This window comes from Xyrauchen texanus, chromosome 38, assembly GCF_025860055.1.
Source record: "Xyrauchen texanus isolate HMW12.3.18 chromosome 38, RBS_HiC_50CHRs, whole genome shotgun sequence".
NCBI classification, from domain to species: domain Eukaryota; kingdom Metazoa; phylum Chordata; class Actinopteri; order Cypriniformes; family Catostomidae; genus Xyrauchen; species Xyrauchen texanus.
The window spans coordinates 16,567,246-16,586,003 of NC_068313.1; the positions used below are offsets into that span (position 1 = coordinate 16,567,246).

Sequence of the window (18,758 nt, forward strand, 5' to 3'; positions counted from 1 at the left end):
TGCTTTGAGATTTTTTATAGTTTTATATAAACTATGTAAGTATGCGTTTCAAATAACACTGGAGAGGCATGTGATATTTGTCCGGGTTGAATTAGTTCATCCCTAAACGACAGTTTGTTATAGTGCACGTTTTCTAAACAAGGTAATATTAAGGTCAAATTACATCACAGGAGTTTCTGACTACGACTGCAACCAGAGTACAGCAAGCGTGGGCTTGTGTTGCCCATCAGTACATCAAAGTTAACGACAATGAGTATTCGAAAAATGTGTGCCGTTTTCTCTCTAGATTAAAAGATATATCGTAGCTCTAACGTCACTCTTCGTAAATCAATACGTAGTCAGGAAGGTGTGTCTAATACGGATCATCGATACTTATCAGTTCAGTTGAACTTTCTTTCTCAGACCAATGATGTAGCAAGAAGAAGAGGAAAACAGAAAAAAGAGAACCCACAATCGGGCCCACATCATTGACCATCAGTGGCTTATAATGTGTGTTTTTTTTTATTTACTGTAGGAGAAAATTGTGTCATAGAATATATATGCGATCAGGTTAGTTGATATAATCAGTGGTAAGTAAAGCACATAACACAACCCATTCTGTGCAATACATTCATTTGTTATCAAATAATGCTATGCTTGCTTGTTCCTGCATTATTCTATAAAATGGGTTCTTTTGTGTCCCTTTTTGACATAAGAGTCAATAATGACAATTATTATCTGATGGCAACTTTTAGTAGATGCTATAATTAGGCATTTCATTATGTGTTCAGCCAGCATTATAAAAAATACTTGAAGTTGTGTCTCCAGGTTATGTTACCCTGTTACCATCATAACTCATCCTATTAAAATCATGTATTCTGTTAAATGACATCGTCATCATTACAACTCTCCAAAGAGAAATAAATGACTCCTCTTTTTTATCAATCTATCAAATGCTTTATTTTTTCAGTAGGAGATAAACTTCAAAAGTGAGCCCTGTTACCATGATTTTGAATTGTAGCCTAAACGACTTGGTTAATACAAAAATACTCCTTTTAATTATCTCATTAGCTCATTTCACCATCATGATCTTGAACACATGTCTAATGTCTAACTGAACTGTAAAACAGTCAGCACTGTTACCTTTATTATATCCCAACATGCATTCATATTTATATATGCTGGATATTCTTTGAACAAAAGTTTAACATTTTAGCTTTATATTATTGAAAGCACTTATTTTATAGATTTACTTTCTGTCCTACCTTAGTCTGGATCTTGTGTTTAACTTTTAGTGAATGTAAAGTTTATGTTATAAATGTATGTATGGTTTAAACTTAGGCACAAATGGGGCATTGACTGTGAGACTTTGATCATTCTGTCTCCTCAGCAGTGCAGTAATGCCACCTTGTGTCGAAAAGGTAACACAAAAAATACACAAAAAGCTGCATGACATGTTCAGAAGCTTCTTCAATTTTCTCAATCCTTTCTGTGTCAGTATGTGTCACACACACACACACACACACACACACATGTTGTGTTTCCATGTTTTATGGGGACTTTCCATAGACATAATGGTTTTTATACTGTACAAACTTTATATTCTATCCCCTAAACCTAATCCTCACAGAAAACATTCTGCATTTTTACATTTTCAAAAAACATAATTTAGTATGATTTATAAGCTGTTTTCCTCATGGGGACCGACAAAATGTCCCCACAAGGTCAAACATTTCGGGTTTTACTATCCTTATGGGGACATTTGGTACCCACAAAGTGATAAATACACGCTCACACACACACACACACACACACACACACACACACACACACACACACACACACACAAAGTATACTGTTATGTAACATCGGCTGTGTTTATTCCATAGACTGTAAAAAAAGATGGACAACGCCCCTTCGCTCGTTTCCATTGGTGAGAACTGAAGCCGCCAGTGTCCCGATATGGCGCTGACATCTTTTGGGACTTGAGTCTGCGCAGTTGCGATTTCGGGACCAGACCTGCGCAGTAGTGAGCAGGAAGTAAAGCCGCGAAATCAAGGCCCCGCCCTCACTCTCACTGAATCAGTCGCAAGCACATGCCCCTGCACTTTTGACGGTGTGAAATAATTAATTATAGAACTGTAGATATTAAATTTAAAGCTCCAATCTCCTCAGTCCTCCGAAAATCCCAAAAAAAGTCCGTTGGTGCTTCAGTATCTACTTCGCTCAGAGAACCTGTCAATCACAGCTGTCAATCATGATGTCACAGCACCGTTTTTATAGCATCAAATAACTAACTAAAAACAAACTTATTTTGAAAACAAACACTTGAAATTACATCAACTTGATAGAAACTACAGTAAATGACAGAAAATATCTTTGGAAAAAAGATATGTGAAGTGTAATTTAATTGTTTAATTGGTCTCACGTCCCGTTGAATAACATGGGGAGGTGGGGTTTATGACCTATACTAGGACCAGTCACCGGGAGGCGATCAAGAAGTTTTGGCTTCACTTTTGAGGGCTTGTGCGGCACACTTGGTTTATTAATAATGAGTATGTCTACTAGTCCAGTAGAGGGCAGTAAGAGTTTGTATAAAGCTAAGTGGTTTCCAATGGAAGAGATGATCGTCATCGATGTAATTTTCATGTGCTGAGTGTGTGGCATGGATTAAATAACAGAGCACAGTAATTTGAATAACTTTGATTTATTTAACACAAACAAACGATACATGTTGTTTTGAGCTATCAACTGAAATATGGCCAATTCTCTTGTACGTGGATTATGGGGAAAACTTAACTAGACACATTATTGTTAGATGTCAGTGTATGATCTCAGATATGGGTAATCTCCTGAGCGTGACAGTGAAGCGTCGGAGGAGATTCGACGTTTTTCATGGAGTTTTGTTGATAAGAGAATTAAATTAAAAATAATTGCGTTTATGTATGTCTGGCCTATATGTGAATCATTGTTTGTCCTGATTTATCATTTAAACCTTAAAATATATATAGGCTAATTATTTAAGCTAATGAAAATTTTTACAAATGAAAGCTCTTTATTCAAACTTGCAGTGCCTAACACTAATTCTTTGATTTATCTAATTTCATCGCATGGTTAATTGTGGTTATTTAACCACCGCTGTCATCAAAAAAAAAAAAAAATGACAGGAAGACTTCTGCCTATTTTACTGTTAGAGTGAGAATTGTATAACTTAACTTCGCACAGTTGCACCTACGTGACAGTAGCCTGAAGGAGTTTATCTCCGATTGAACTGCTGTACTCCGTTCTCGGTTCACAGTTCTTCCACCTGTCCCGCCTTCTCAAGTCAGGTGATGCAAAACATACAGCACACCTACATATTAAAACGCCTGTTGATTTGAGGTCCTGCATTCAGGTTCCCCATTCCTCGGACCAGTTTTTGTTTGTGATCATAACAGTTTAAAACATCGTGGTGAGCAGTGAGGTAGGGGACGCAGGACACGAAATGCAACCCAAGCCACGCAAAACAAAAGATGCCGAATTTTCCAACTCTTCAACGCTGCCGGGAGCGCCTGCCTCGAGTGTGAGCGGACCGACATCGGTGCAGAACCAGAAAGACATGAAAGCTGTCAGAGACGGGAAGAACATTGGCACTAACGAGGCGCCTACCCAATCTGGTGAGTGGACCTGCTGCTACAATATCTTCAGAGCAGTAACTGTTTTATAAAAAGTATAAGGCACTAAAGGCTGTGCCATAGATATAGAATAATTTCAAGATATAAATTAGAATAAGCATAGGGTATATAACGAAATGCATTTTCAATAAATCTGTTTTTGATATTAAATAATCCCTAGAAGCTTGGTAGCTCAGCAAGTAAAGACGCTGACTACCACACCTGGAGTCACAAGTTCAAATCCAGGGCATGCTGAGTAACTCCAGTCCGGCTTCCTAAGCAACCAACTGGCCCTGATGCTAGGTTGGGTAGAGTCATGTTGGGTTAACCTCCTTGTGGTCACTATAATGTGGTTCTTGCTCTTGGTGGGGTACATTGTGAGATGTGCTTAGATGCCGTGGGGAATAGCTTGAGCCTCCACATGCACTTGGTCTCTGTGGTAACGTGCTCAACAAACCATGTGATAGTATGGTATGATAGTATGGATTGAATGTCTCAGACACTGAGACAACTGAGATTCGTCCTCTGCCACTCAGGTTGAGGTGAGTCACTACATGGGCATGCCGAAAAGGGGAGAAAATCCTAAACAGCTTTGTGCATCTCTCTCTTGAACTGGCGTCTCTGGTTCGTTCTTATCCACCTCCCGGCTGATTAGGACGATTCAGCGCCGGGCATACATCCTCATGGCCTGGCCACGCCCTCCTCCTCATCACACTCCTCCACCACCCGATTCATCTTCGGACCCAGGGAGAGACGAGAGAGAGAAAAAGTGGGTCGACGGATACACTGTCGCCTGGTCCTCAGCCACTCCCCGCCGCCCTGGCGGACGGCAGCGGCGAGGACTCCACAATATCACATCCCTCCTCCTTCCCAGATTTTGGCACCAGTGTAACAAGTTTCTTATAATAGGCAAGGAGGAGGCAGGGACCTGCTGAACAATCAACGTAAAACTTTAATAACAAACTCAAACATAACATAAATTGCAAAATAAACAAAGACGCACACACACAATCCTTTGTGCGTTTCTATCTCTCTCTATCTCGAACTGGTGTCTCTGGTTTGTTCTTATCCACCTCCCGGCTGATTAGAACGATTCAGTACATCGTCACGGCCCGGCAACGCCCTCCTCCGCGTCATACATTTTTATTTACAATACATTTAAAAACTGTCTTATGTTCAGATGTATGTCTGTTTGCATTTCTGTGACAGCTAAAGTGTCAGTTTTAAGTTATTATAAAGGCCTAAACATACTCTACGTAAATACAAGAGCACAAATGCTATCACATTGCCACATTGCCAATGCTCGGTCCGGCTGAACATGCTTAATGTACGTTCTTGCGTAACCATGGCAGGAGCAAACCCCAGTACTCAAAGGGGGCAATAGAGTTTCAAATGTCTATGCTATTACACTGGATGTGTTATTATACAAGTTGCTGTAAAAATACTGAGTTTAACTCACTTGTTCTGCAATATTCTCTTCAAACTGGTTTTCCATTATGACAGTAGTTGACTTGAAGAGAAAGCTCCCCATCCCAGATGTTTATGACCTTTCTTCTGCTGAACACAAACAGAGATTTTTAGAAGAATATATCAGCTCTGTTGGTTCATTCAATGCAAGTGAATGGTGGCCAGAAATTTGAAGCTCCAAAATGGACATCAAGGCATTTAAGTCCCTTTTTACTGTAAATTCTCCTCCCTGCCCATTAGGTGGCAATATGCACAACTAATGCAAATTGCCAAAAACAAAAGGTTAATAGTTTTAAATCTTTTATGAGTTGGCTTAGCTGTTGTTGACACCTTAAGGACATACCTTGCTATTATAACAGTGTCACATACTTATGTCAAAGATTATTTAAATAAAACTCATGCTTTATGTATCCTTGGTGGGAAACATACATACAATGTGTATTGTGAACCTATTCATACTAACTATTGTGAACCTATTCATACTAACGACGCCCTTGGGCTGTGACTATATTCACAATACAGTGTACAGAAGTATGGCCTTTCTATCTTATAGCTTAAAGCAGAACTGTATATCTTTCAGTGTTAAAACGCATTTATAAGTAACCCATAAGTAGGTTGATTTTCCTGAAAAAGATGAACGCTGTGGTGCTGTCAAAATATGTCAAGTATTCAGGAAACCTTTGTTTATGAAACAGTTTTTTTTTTTTTTGCAATTCCGTTAGGTGCTGGAAGAGGCACAGAAATTACACATTTCACCTTTAAATACTGTACTTAGAGTCAATACATAAGTTACAAGACCTACTTGTACTAGCCTATTTATACGTATATGTTTCCTATGCAGCTTATTAATGTGTATGGACAAGATGCACAGAGCATAAATACTGTGTAGTATGAACTTTTATAAAATGTTATGATCTAAATCTATTTTAAATGAATTTCTGCCTGAAATTGATTCAGTGTTTGTGTGATATTTGATCACGGTTGTTTGCAATTGCAGTGCAATATGAAAAAACTATTTAAAATAAGTTTTATTCATGTTCTGAAATATCAAAGGGTGCTGTTTCATAGGAAGCCTTCAGGTGGTTCACTAATTGCCTATGTTCCCTTAGGTCGAAAGAAACAGAAGTCTATATCTGAAAAAAAATACCTTGGTGTCAGAGTGAGAATGCCAGTACGGGATATGCTAAAAAGTATACGGATAGCCAAGGGTATTGATCCCAAAGATCTGCAGGTATACATTTTAGTCTTGTACACTTTCACAGCCATATTGAGGCACACTTTCATTGTCTGACATCATTGTTAATTTCTTTTTTCTACAGGGAAAACAATCCAAGGCATCCAATGGTAAGGTTGAGCGCTGTAAAAATGGTAGCATAATCTTTTGAAGTGTATTGTATTTCTAATAAGCAATTTCTTTGACTCACAGGGGATAAAAAACGTGTTAACACTGGTGCATACCGGAAAAATTCCCTGGTGAGTTGTATATTCAGTCTGTAGCATAACATGCTTGCTTGAAAATATTTCAAATGTAAATAGACAGGTTGTGACACATTTTCATGTCTGTTATAGGAGAAACAGCAAGCAAAGAATCTGGAGGAGCTTGCAATTATAGTTGAAGTGCTGGAAGAGGATCTTAAGACCTGTCAGTCTTACGAAGCTCCAAACAAAAGCCTTTCAGCTTCATATTGTTCAGAGTTTAGAGAGAATTTCTCGGGTGAAGATGCAACCCAACAGGGTTTAATGACCATGTACGGTCCGGAGAATGAGTTCCCTTTGTCTCCAAGCTACTCACTACTTTCAGAGAACTCCCCTGTCCATTCAGTCTGCAGCTCCTACCCCTCCCCATTTTACAACCAGAGTACTGATGTCTTCTTGGGGAATCAGGAAGAATATAGCAGTTGTGATTCAGAGGACTACAGGTATGATGATCAGTATGGAATGACTTACTCTCCTGCCAATTCGTCCGAATACCTGGTGCCCTCCCCACAAGAATCATTCCATTTCAGTCCTAACTCAGAATACTGGGAGTATACCCCGCAAAAGATGAACTACCCACCATGGCCCTGTTCTCAGCCGGATGAGGGTAGCAGAATGGCCTTCTTCTGGGCACAAATGGAAAGAGAAGAAAATCTGCTTAAGGAAATATCTGATCAAGAGCTTCTTGCCGCAGACATAAATGGAAAGATGTGAGTTGTCACACGTTGTTTTACTTTTCCAGAACTCATTCAAGGGTTCAAGGCATTGCAGATGGTTTCTTCATGCAAATAATAATGGGTAATCCTTCAAAAGATGGCCCTAATTTATAAAAATGAACAAAATGCAGACAGTTTCCAAAACACAGAATTGCAAGGGTGTGCGTTTACATTGCCACCTTTATCGTTTGAATCTTTTATGAAATACGGAAGGAATTAAATAGGCTCTGTCATCACTGTTGTCACACTGAATAAGCAGCCATATTAGTTTTTCACTCCCAACTTTATGACATCCCCAAATTATGAAGCCCTCAACCACAGAACCAAAGAAAAGAGATTGATGGCTCATATGGCAACCCAGTATAAATTTGAGGCATTTCAGCCCCAACAGAGATTAATGACACAGCAGATCTACTATTGAGGCTATGGCAAGTTCCCTCACCATTAGAAAGGAACAGTAGTTATTTATATTCCCATACACACTAACCTAACAAACATTCTGAAAGTCTACACCATTTCAAATGACAGTGGTTTGACACACATAAAAAGACAAAGAGTTTACCTTTCTAGGGAATACACCAAAAGTACTCCACCCATTGAACCACCCACACTGTTTACAATGAGTGATAGATACCACAGCATTGAAAAGATCATGGTGTGGACAATCGGTATGTTTACATGTAATTTAAAGTTCGGCTTCAGTCTGACTAAACCAGTTATTCATCTTTTTAAAATGTCATGTAAATGCTATAGTTCAACTGAAATTGTAGTAAAGATGGGCATTTTGGTAATATTGTCTACTCGAGTACTCTGACTAATTACTGGAATACATTTACATTTATGCATTTGGCAGACGCTTTTATCCAAAGCGACTTACATTTTGCTTATTACAGGGACAATCCCCCCGGAACAATTTGGATTAAGTGTCTTGCTCAAGGACACAATGGTGGTGGCTGTGGGGATCAAACGAGTGACCTTCTGATTACCAGTTATGTGCTTTAGTCCACTACGCCACCACCACTCGTCGTGTACTCAAGGGGCAATTCATAACTGTATTTATAATAACATGTCTGACCAACGTCTATGACTGACTGCTACATTGCGTCTTGTTGTTCCAGTGTATCGTCTATTCATTATTATTATAGGCTGTTATAAAATAGTATGTTACAAAATGTACAAAAATTGCATAATCAAAATATAATTCATCATATTTTGTCATTATGTGAAGATTCGCTGCCCAACTCTGAAAGAATGTGCACGACGCGCGTCTGTCTGTTCTTCCTTCAGGTTATTGTAGTAATCTTAGCATGTGCACGCCAGTGTTTCTAGTGACTGTCTGAACCATCTGTTTTCAAATAACAGGAGATGCCATAACCATTGTGTTTTAATATGCGTGTTAAGTTGAAGTTAAGTTTTGAAGATGCTGCATTGTGTTCCATTTAACTGTGTTCTGTCTAGCTGTTTGATACACTCGGCTGCTGTAAACTGCCACATGCGCCTGGTGTGTAAGTGTGTCTGTGTGTGTGTGTGTGTGTGTCCAAATGTTCACTCTTGTGAGGAAAGCTGCTATTCTCTGTATTGTTGTTGCTGTGATTCATGAAGCATTTAATTCAACTCGGAGAGTCTGAATTTCCACCTTTCAACTGAGTAAAGTGCAACGGAATGACAATTTATATCTGATATCTAACTTGGAATCTCGAACAGAAATCTTCATTCATTTCGTCGAGATGCAGGTGTGTGTTATATCACACAGGGCAGGGAGGTTTAGTCAGTGACAATCATTGATTCACATTTATTAAATGATATCCATTTACGAGTCAAAGTTCTTAGATTAAATGATAATAAAGCGTGTTTAGCCAAACGCTGTTAATTACACTCTCTTTGTTTTGATTATTGTAACGGTGGCATTGCAGAATCGTATCAGATTGTTTGTCATGAGATGTTTCTGATAATCAATGTACCCCTCAAAGTCACAACATAATCAATCTCAAAATTAAAAATAAGCTCCCTCTTTGGCACGTTTGTGTTTAATTGTGAGGTAATTGTCACTGGATTTCGAATTAAGTCACATACATACCTATTGTGTTTCATGGTACTCACAATACTGTCATTTATCCTAAGCTATCTCTCTCCACAGCCTCTTACACAGAGTGGTTGAGGACGGAAAGAGAGCTCTTGTATATGTTATTGCCAAAAGGATGGCAGCTATGAAGAAGCTGGATATCAAAGATTCAGAGGGAAAGGTGACAGAACACACCCACGCATACACACGAATATTTTCTGAGAATGAGTCTCTCAACAAACATGCATAAATGTTGCATGTGCCGTTTTGTTCCTTAGACTCCACTTCATCTTGCTGCGCAGAGAAATCAACACTTTATGGTGACTGACTTGCTGTCACTTGGTGCAAATATCAACGAGAAAGACCGATATGGGAAAACGTGCCTCCATCTCAGTGCAGAGAATGGGTATATTAGAGTTTTGGAGGTAAAATTATTATTTGGTGCTGAATTATTAGCACATAGGAACTTCATAGCTTCCTTAAAGTAACATAAAGGGAAAGTTCTGGCATCATTTGCTCACTCTCATGTTGTTCCAAACCCATATGACTTTCATTCTTCTCTGAAACACAAATGGAGATGTAAGGCAGAATGAACGGCATTCACTTTTATTTGAAGAAAAAAAAAAAAAGATGCAATGAAAGTGAATGATGACTGAGGCTAACATTTTGCCAAACACCTCCTTTTGTGTTCCATAGAAGGAAAAATAGTCATAAGGGCTTGGAACGACATTAGGGTGACTCAATGATGGCAGCATTTTAATTTTTGGGGGGTAATTCGGAGCCTCCTATTACAGTCAATAATTAAGTCTACAAATGACTCATAACTCTCCTTTGACAGGTTCTGAAAGGTTTCATGAGAAATGGGATATATATTCATTTGGAGGAAAGAGATGCAAATGGTATGTTCATTTTCTTGTCTTTAAGCTAATAATGGAAATGTTCTCAGCGTTATATAACCATCTATTGCTTTGTTCTTTTCCACAGAAGTTTGATTATATTCATATTATGATCATACATGAAATTAGCAAGTGCAAAATGGCACTTTATGAGTCATTTCCACTGTGGCTGCATACCTGCTGTAGACTTTCTAGAATAATCTCACATTACCAGTCATTAAATCATCTTGATTTGTAACCCAATAGTGAAAGAGTCTTTTCATTTAACTATTATAAAACTAAAAGTACATTGTAAAGGAGAGAGCAAATCATGTTAAGAATTGTTATTAGTGATGTGGTGTTGTGGTTAAAGATCTGAAAGTTCAAACCTTACAAATGCTGATCAATGAGTTATTGGCATTCTGCCTTTAGCAGATGCTTGACTTACCCCTGGTTGCTCAAGGGTAATTGTAATAAGCACTTACTATATATACATATATATATATATATATATATATATATATATATATATATATATATATATATATATATATACACACACACATTCACTGGCAGCCAAATATTTTACTCTTATAGAAAGAAATTGGAACTTTTATTCACCAAAGTGGCATTCAACTGATCACAATGTATAGTCAGGACATTAATAATGTGAAAAATTACTATTACAATTTGAAAAGAGTTATCATTAAATAATCCTCCATGTGCAGCAATGACAGCTTTGCAGATCCTTTGGCATTCTAGCTGTTAGTTTGTCCAGATACTCAGGTGAAATTTCACCCCACACTTCCTGTAACACTTGACACAGATGTGCACTTCTCACGCACCTTACAGTCTAGCTGATCCCACAAAAGCTCAATGGGGTTAAGATCCGTAACACTCTTTTCCAATTATCTGTTGTCTAATGTCTGTTTCTTTGCCCACTCTAAACTTTTATTTTTGTTTTTCTGTTTCAAAAGTGTCTTTTTCTTTGCAATTCTTCCCATAAGAACTGCACCCCTGAGTCTTCTCTTTACTGTTGTACATGAAACTGGTGTTGAGCGGGTAGAATTCAATGAAGCTGTCAGCTGAGGACATGTGAGGCGTCTATTTCTAGAGACACCTCACATCACCTCACAATTAGAGACTCTGATGATCCTCTTGTTTAGTTGTACATCTGGCATTCCACATCTCTTTCTTCTGTTAGAGACAGTTGTCCTTTGTCTTTGAAGTCTGTAGTGTAAACCTTTGTATGAAATCTTCAGATTCTTTGGCATTTCAATCATTGTATAGCCTTCATTCCTCAAAACAGTGATTGTCTGACAAGTTTCCAGAGAAAGCTTTTTCTTTTTTGCCATTTTTGACCTTATATTGACCTTAAGACATGCTATTACATACTGTGGCAACTCAAAAACAAACACAAAGACAATGTTAAGCTTCATTTAACAAACCAAATAGCTTTTAACTGTGTTTATAATGGCAAATGATATTCTCAAGGATAAGGTGTTGGAGTGATGGCTGCTGGAAATGGGGCCTGTCTAGATTTGATCAAAAATTACTTTTTTCAAATAGTGTTGGTGTTGTTTTTTACATCAGTAATGTCCTGACTATACTTTGTGATCAGTCAAATGCCACTTTGGTAAAATAAAGTACCAATTTCCTTCCGAAACAGCAACATATGTACTCGAGGCTTGTTGAAACAGTTTTGAAAATATGGGAATTATGTTGTGACTTAACAAAATCCAAAATAAATAAAAACTGTGTTATATTTTAGCATCTTCAGAGTAGTCACCCTTTGCCTTGAATTTGCAGACATGTACTCTTGACATTTTCTCAACCAACTTCTTGAGGTTTCACCCTCGAATGCTTTTTAAACAGTATTGAAGGAGTTCCCATCTATGTTGGGCACATATTCGCTGCTTTTTTTATTATTTGGTCCAAGTCATCAATTTCAAAAACTTTTTTTTAAATAAAATTTTAGTTTTATAATGAAATAAATTAATATGTTGGCACAATTAAAATTTTGTATACAATACTAATTTCAAACATTTAAGCATACGCCTTCAGATCAAAAGATTTTTAAGGTCATGAGAAACATTTCTGTCAATTGCTTCAAAAATGTTGACCGGAAGTGTATATGTGTATATGTCATATATATATGAATAGTTTTCCAATTTATTTAAATTTTCTCTATTTACATTCCCTCTATTCCCACTATTGGTAATTCCAAACCTACATGACTTTCTCTATTCCAAGGAACACAAAAGGTATACATTTTTGAAGAATATCTTTGCAAAGTAAAACAAGCTTTAAAAGGTTTAAAATGTTTAAATTGTGCGATATATTCCAAGTCTTTTGAAGCCATATATTAGCTTTTTGCGATGAATAGATAGAAATTTAACTCATTCTTTACTGGACATCTTTGATATCTGTCCTAGCTTTCTATGGTGCGTTCATGAGAGAAGTAGCGATGTCTGATTCCTGAACAAATCATTTTTTAAGTCGAATCTTTTCAATGAATCCAGTTCTCAAGTTCAACTCACTGGTTCGCAGAGGTCAACTACAGCCCACTAGAGAGAGATTATCAGTGAATAACTACTTAAATTTCAGTCTGTTTCTCACACAATCACTAATGTATGGCTTCAGAAGATTTGGAATATAGTGCACGAGTTATATGGAACACTTTTATGTTAATTTTAAGATGCATTTTGGTCAATTTGAAGTTTGACTTGCCACTTTGAAAATTCACTGTTTGTGTTCCACGGAAGAGAGTTTGGAAGGACATGAGGGTGAGTAAATAATGGTAGAATATACATTCTATTCTTTTAATGTAATAGTTTTACTATGTTTTTTGTACTTTCTATAAAGGGCTGAGTGCACTGCAGTGTGCAGCAGTAGCGCTTAAACACACAGTACGAGAAATGGAGCTGTGCGAGTCTGCAGGCCAGGTCCGGCTGCACACCCTTCGCAAGGAACAGATGATGGAAACACTGGAGTGCCTCCTTGAAATGGAGTGTTATTTACACACTTTGGTGAGATTGAGTGATTAACATGCCACTGCGGTATGTCAGTCCAAAATTAGTTCACTTGAGTAAGAGCTAATATTTTTTCCCATATAGGATCAGGGTCACCTCAATGTGAATAAAAGCGGTGTGGAGTACAAGCCGTGTGAACAAGCAGCCTTTGTTAAGTCAAATGAAATTGAGGTATGAGGAATATGATGACTGATGCCCTATAAGTAAAAAAATTTTTTTTAAATAGTCTTAAATTGTATGCTCTATTACACAACACAGTTATGTATATACTGTGTCTCACATTTTGTTCTCTGACTCTTAAACTTATCAACGTGTTAATTGAATTGTTTGTCCTATTTTTCAGGCTATCAACAACATGACTTAAAAGTAGTTTGTCTACTTAGGCTGCTGCTTCTGACATGTCATTTGTCTGCTATGCATTGCAGAGGATTTTTTTTAACTGACAGTAATTGTTTTTGAGTTAATACAAGCTTTAACCTGCCATTGAAGACAATGTATACAAATATATTTTAGTAATAAGTCTTTTTTTTTTAGTAAGAAAGATAAGGGATATCTTTTATGGCAGGGGAAAGCTATGTATTATGCAACCGTAGGTTTTGTTCAGTGTTCAGGGGTAAAGCGTGGCGTATCACTGCACAAAAACACGATGGTTGCCTATTAGCTGGTTTCTATGAAACTTCCACTGTTTGTTACGTTTGAGTAGCAGAATCTTTAAAAAAGGAATAAAGAATGTGGTATGACCTCTGAGTTTGTTAAACACCACAGTAAGTCCTATTTTCTCCAATAGCAAATAGTTTTGATATTGAAGACACTGCTTGCATGGTTATGTATGCCTGGATGTTTCTTTTTAAAGGTGTAGTTCACCCAAACTACATAATGTATTATTATTACACAAGAGAATACATTATAATGAATATCCCGGTCCAGATTTTTAAAGAACTAAAAGTGTCATAAAAGTAGTCCATACAGATCATGCCTCATACTCCAAGGCATGGAGTACTGAAGGCATATGATATGTTTTGTAAAGAAACAACCTAGGATTTAAAGATCATTTTTGTTTATGTAATCTTGAACCTACACTGACTCCTAGGGGCCTTGATGTAGCATTATTCAAACGCAGTTTCAGTTGTCAATGCATTTAAAATAATCACTACTCGCAGACAGCCATGATTAATTTAATCCATGAGCAAAAGTGTCCAATAACAGGGTGGTTACTGAGATTAAGTAAGTATTATTCGGCTGGTCATGTGATCCAAACATGGCTGCCTCCATGAGGGGACCCTGTACATGTAGAACAAAACAGCTTTATAATGTTACTGATATGATTGGAGTCTTCATCTCATGTGAGTTGTTGTGTATACTAAAAATACTGAGCTCTCCGTTAATTTTTCAGTGAAAATCTTGACGTTTGTTGCACGTTTATGAGCTCTGAGAGACGTTTGTGTGTTCACACACGTACAAAAGGTATACATTTTTGAAGAATCATGAACTTCTATTGTTTAGTGCTAAGACATCAAGATTACTGAAAATTATTAAAATGTTATATTTCTCACCGTATGCCTTCAGTAGATTTGTAATATGATGCACAAGTTGCATGGACTACTTTTATGACACTTTTGAGTCCTTTTTTATGCTTTAAAGAGTCACTATCAACTGCCATTGTATTGAGAAGGAAGTCGGGCAAGGATATCAATTACATTTTCTTCTTTTGCTGTCCGCATAAAAAAGAAATGTTTGGAACGAGTAAATTATGATAGAATTTTTTATTTTAAGTGAACTATTCCTTTAATACTAAAAGCATTCACAACAATATATATGCACCTGTATTGCTGATGTTATTCTTTTTTTTTTTACAAAGTTGCAAATTGTGGTGAGTTCCGAAATGTCACAATTTTGTTTACTTGTATATTGTTACAAAAACCAAGAAGAATTTATTCATAACACTTTTATTATTTGAATTTCAAAGTAAATGCTAGTGTTTGGGGTGAAAAAAAACAACAAAACATTCTAGTAACATTTTTACAAATATTGTCAACATGTTGCATGCACGTTTCTTAACTTTGCATGTATTTTGTTATAAAGAGGAGCAATGAGTCAAGGCTGTGACCCTGATTTAAGCTCCTCTTTATAGTGCCTTCCTTGCAGACACAATGAAACCTAATTTTTTTATGCATTTGGGATATAAGGTGCTTCACACAATATTTTATGTATTTTTGTAATAGTTAAAAGTAATATTCTTCAATTTATATCAGATTTTATTTGATGAGATTGTTTTCATTTCTGTTCAACTTTATTACATTATTAAGGCAATGGGGCATGTAACAAAGTTATTGTTATGTGGGTATACAGAGGGTGAAACATATATCATGCATGGTAGTGTTAATGGGAATATGGATATGTATATGACATTTTTAGACCTTCATTTACATTTATTGTAAGACTCTATATTATTTGATGGGAATTATTTCTGAAATGGTGTGTTAACATGTATAAGCATTAAAATATCTATACAGTATATATGTGTGTGTGTCTATCTGTGTGTGTGTGTGTGTGTGTGTGTGTGTGTGTGTGTGTGTGTGTGTGTATACATCCTGGTGCTCGCTAACAGCACTTGCCCCTACAGTCTGTTAAGGCTAAATGGGGGATCTTTGTTTTTGTATTCATACATACATATATCAATATTCGGTGTGACCACCTTTGCGTTTAAAACAGCACCAATTCTCCTAAGTAAACCTGGACACAGTTTTTCTTGGTTGTTGGGAGATAGGATGTTCCAAGCTTCATGGAGAATTCTCCACAGTTCTTCTATCTATTTAGTCTGTCTCAGATGCTTCTTTCTCTATATGTAATCTCAGACAAACAAGATGTTCTGTGGGGGGCTTTGTGGGGGCCATGACATATGTTGCAGTGCTCCCTGTTCTTCTATTCTAATCTTTTCTATTTGAAAAAGTAATGTTTGTGAGTCTAACATGTATATTTACTATTGAAAATATTAGGTCAAAAATGGCAAAAATACAAACAGCTTTCTCTTGAAACTCATCAGTCAATCATTGTTTTGAGGAATAAAGGCTATACGATGCTTAAAACTGCCAAAGATTTCATACAAAGTTGGAAATTACAGTCTTCAAAGACAAAGACAACTGTCTCTAACAAGGACAGAACGAGATGTGGAAGGCCAGATGTACAAATAAACAAGAGGATAAATACATCAGAGTCTCTAGTTTGAGAAATAGACACCTCACATTTCCTCTGCTGACTGCTTCATTGATTTCTACCCGCTCAACACCAGTTTCATGTACAAGAGTAAAGAGAAGACTCAGGGGTGCAGCCTTATGGGAAGAATTGCAAAGAAAAAGACACTTTTGAAACAGAAAAACAAAAATAAAATGTTAGAGTGGGCAAAGAATCACAGACATTAGACAACAGATAATTGGAAATGAGTGTTATGGATCTTAACCCCATTAAGATTTTGTGGGATCAGCTAGACTGTAAGGTGCATGAGAAGTGCCCGACAAGACAGCCACATCTATGGCAAGTGCTATAGAAGTATGGGAAGAAATGTCACCTGAGTATTTGGACAAACTGACAGTTAGAATGTCAAAGATCTGCCAAGCTGTCATTGTTGCACATGGAGGATTTTTTATTAGAACTCTTTGAAGTAGTTTAAGAAGTTCTTAATTATGTTCTCAAATTGTAATAGTCATTTTTCCACTTTGGAAAATAAAAGTACCAATTTCTTTCCATAGGAGCAAATTCTGTACATTATTCCAAACTTTTTGGACCACCTTGAACTTAAATTCTGGAGTGCCAGATACCAACAGGTTATCCGGGCGTTGGCATCCTTTATGTGGTGGAGTCATTAGAGTGGAGCATGGTACGAACAGAGGGTGAATGCTCATCCCAACAATTAGTAGCGGAGAGTGAGGACCGCCCACTTGATGGCCAGACACTCCTTCTGTATGGTCCTATATGGTTTCTCTCATAGAATAGCCACCTGTCCGATGTGTCCATCTGTAAAAGAAAAGGGAGAGAAAAATCAGGGGGAATGTTGAAGCGGCCCACCACAAAGTGCACCTTTTACCTACATGAAATCTTGTTGGCATGGCTCCGTCCACTGGACTGGGTCTGAGGCTCCTTTTTAGTGAGATCAGTCAGCGGGCTGGTAACGTTGAAAAAATTTGGCACAAACATTCCATAGTAGCCGGCCAGCCCCAGAAACTGTCTCACCTCCTTTTTGGTCTTGGGATTCGGGCAGGTCGCGATCGCTGCGGTTTTATCAGTCTGGGGTCACACATGCCTGTGACCACAGTGGAACCCCAGATACTTTGGGATACTCTTTGGGTTTGATGTGAGCCCCGCTCGTCACAGCGACCTCAGAAATGCCCTCGGATGCTGCATATGCCATTGCCAATCATTACTGTAAATAATGTTATCTAAATAAGCAGCAGCATACGTAGCATGTGGTCTGAGGACTCAGTCCATAAGATGCTGAAATGTAGCTTGGCCCAAACAAACCGAACAGAAGTGTCACAAATTGGTTTAACCCAGACGTTGTAGAGAAGGCCATTTGTAGGGATATGCCAATATCCCGTTGTCAAATCCAGTGTCAAATAAAAGCAAGTTGAGCCCAACCAATCGAGCAGTTAATCAATACGAGGCATTGGAAAAGCATCAAATTTCGTCATCGCGTTGACCTTTCAACCTAAGCCACACAGAACTGGACCGAGCCATCGCTCTTAGGCACCAGAACCACCAGGCTGGCCCAATCGCTGTGGGATTCTTCTATCGAGCATGGCCTTTAATTCTTCCCGTACTACTTGTTTCTTGTGTTCGGGTGGGCGGTAGGGACGATTACATACCACTGCCCCTGGGGTGGTCTCGATGTGTTTTATGAGACTAGTGTGGCCGGGGAGAGGCGTGAACATGTCAGAGAAATTATATTGCAACCTGACAACCTCCGTATGTTGTAACGGTGAGAGGTTGTCTCCGCAAGGGACCGGGATAAACTGATTGGCTTTTTGACCCACCGCCAGCTCATCCGTCTCTGGAACTACTGTCGCCAAGGATACGGGGACCACCTCTCTCCATGGTTTTAGTTGGTTGAGGTTGTAAATTTGACGAGCTATCCATACGCATTACCTCATAATCGACTTCCCCAACTCGCCTTGTGACCTCAAATGGCCCTTGCCACTTTGCAAGTAATTTAGAGCTCGATGTGGGCAGTAATACAAGTACTTTATCTCCCGGTGCAAATTCCCGTATCCAAGCTCCCCTGTTACTGTCTGGGCTGATGTTCTTGACCCTGTAGCAAATTCTCCTTTGAAAGTCGCCCCAGTCTGTGTAGTTTTGCTCTCAGGTCAAGAGCGTATTGAAATTCATTTCTGCTTTGTGAAGGTCCATCCTTCCAATTTTCCTTCATGACGTCTAAGACGCCATGAGGCTTATGCCCATATAACAATTTAAATGGGAAAACACAGTGGAGGCTTGCAGGACCTCTT

The 18,758-nt window shown here is 38.0% G+C and overlaps 1 protein-coding gene across 3 annotated transcripts; it reads left to right on the forward strand.

Annotated features, from left to right (window-relative positions):
* Window positions 1-279: 279 nt before the first annotated feature.
* LOC127632206 (NF-kappa-B inhibitor zeta-like) lies at window positions 280-15,767 on the forward strand. Of its 3 annotated transcripts, none has more exons than XM_052110810.1 (11): window positions 289-3,635; window positions 6,209-6,330; window positions 6,419-6,443; window positions 6,526-6,572; window positions 6,669-7,285; window positions 9,429-9,534; window positions 9,632-9,778; window positions 10,192-10,252; window positions 13,094-13,257; window positions 13,345-13,431; window positions 13,604-15,767. In XM_052110810.1, exons 1-11 carry the CDS (start codon window positions 3,464-3,466, stop codon window positions 13,622-13,624), a joined length of 1,569 nt encoding a protein of 522 aa, XP_051966770.1. In that variant the 5' UTR covers window positions 289-3,463; the 3' UTR covers window positions 13,625-15,767. The 3 variants fall into 3 exon arrangements, with proteins under 3 accessions (XP_051966772.1, XP_051966770.1, XP_051966771.1); XM_052110811.1 differs by having other exon boundaries at window positions 6,672-7,285; XM_052110812.1 differs by lacking the exons at window positions 13,094-13,257; window positions 13,345-13,431; window positions 13,604-15,767 and adding an exon at window positions 10,338-10,521 and having other exon boundaries at window positions 280-3,635.
* The last annotated feature ends 2,991 nt before the right edge of the window (window positions 15,768-18,758 follow it).

What these genes read in the sequence shown, in the direction of transcription:
- LOC127632206 (XM_052110810.1), top strand. Translation starts at nt 3,464, where the DNA reads ATGCAACCCAAGCCACGCAAAACAAAAGATGCCGAATTTTCCAACTCT. An exon ending in TTGATCCCAAAGATCTGCAG is followed by an intron (nt 6,331 to 6,418) that starts GTATACATTTTA and finishes TTTTTTCTACAG; the next exon opens with GGAAAACAATCCAAGGCATC. An exon ending in TTAAGTCAAATGAAATTGAG is followed by an intron (nt 13,432 to 13,603) that starts GTATGAGGAATA and finishes CCTATTTTTCAG; the next exon opens with GCTATCAACAACATGACTTA.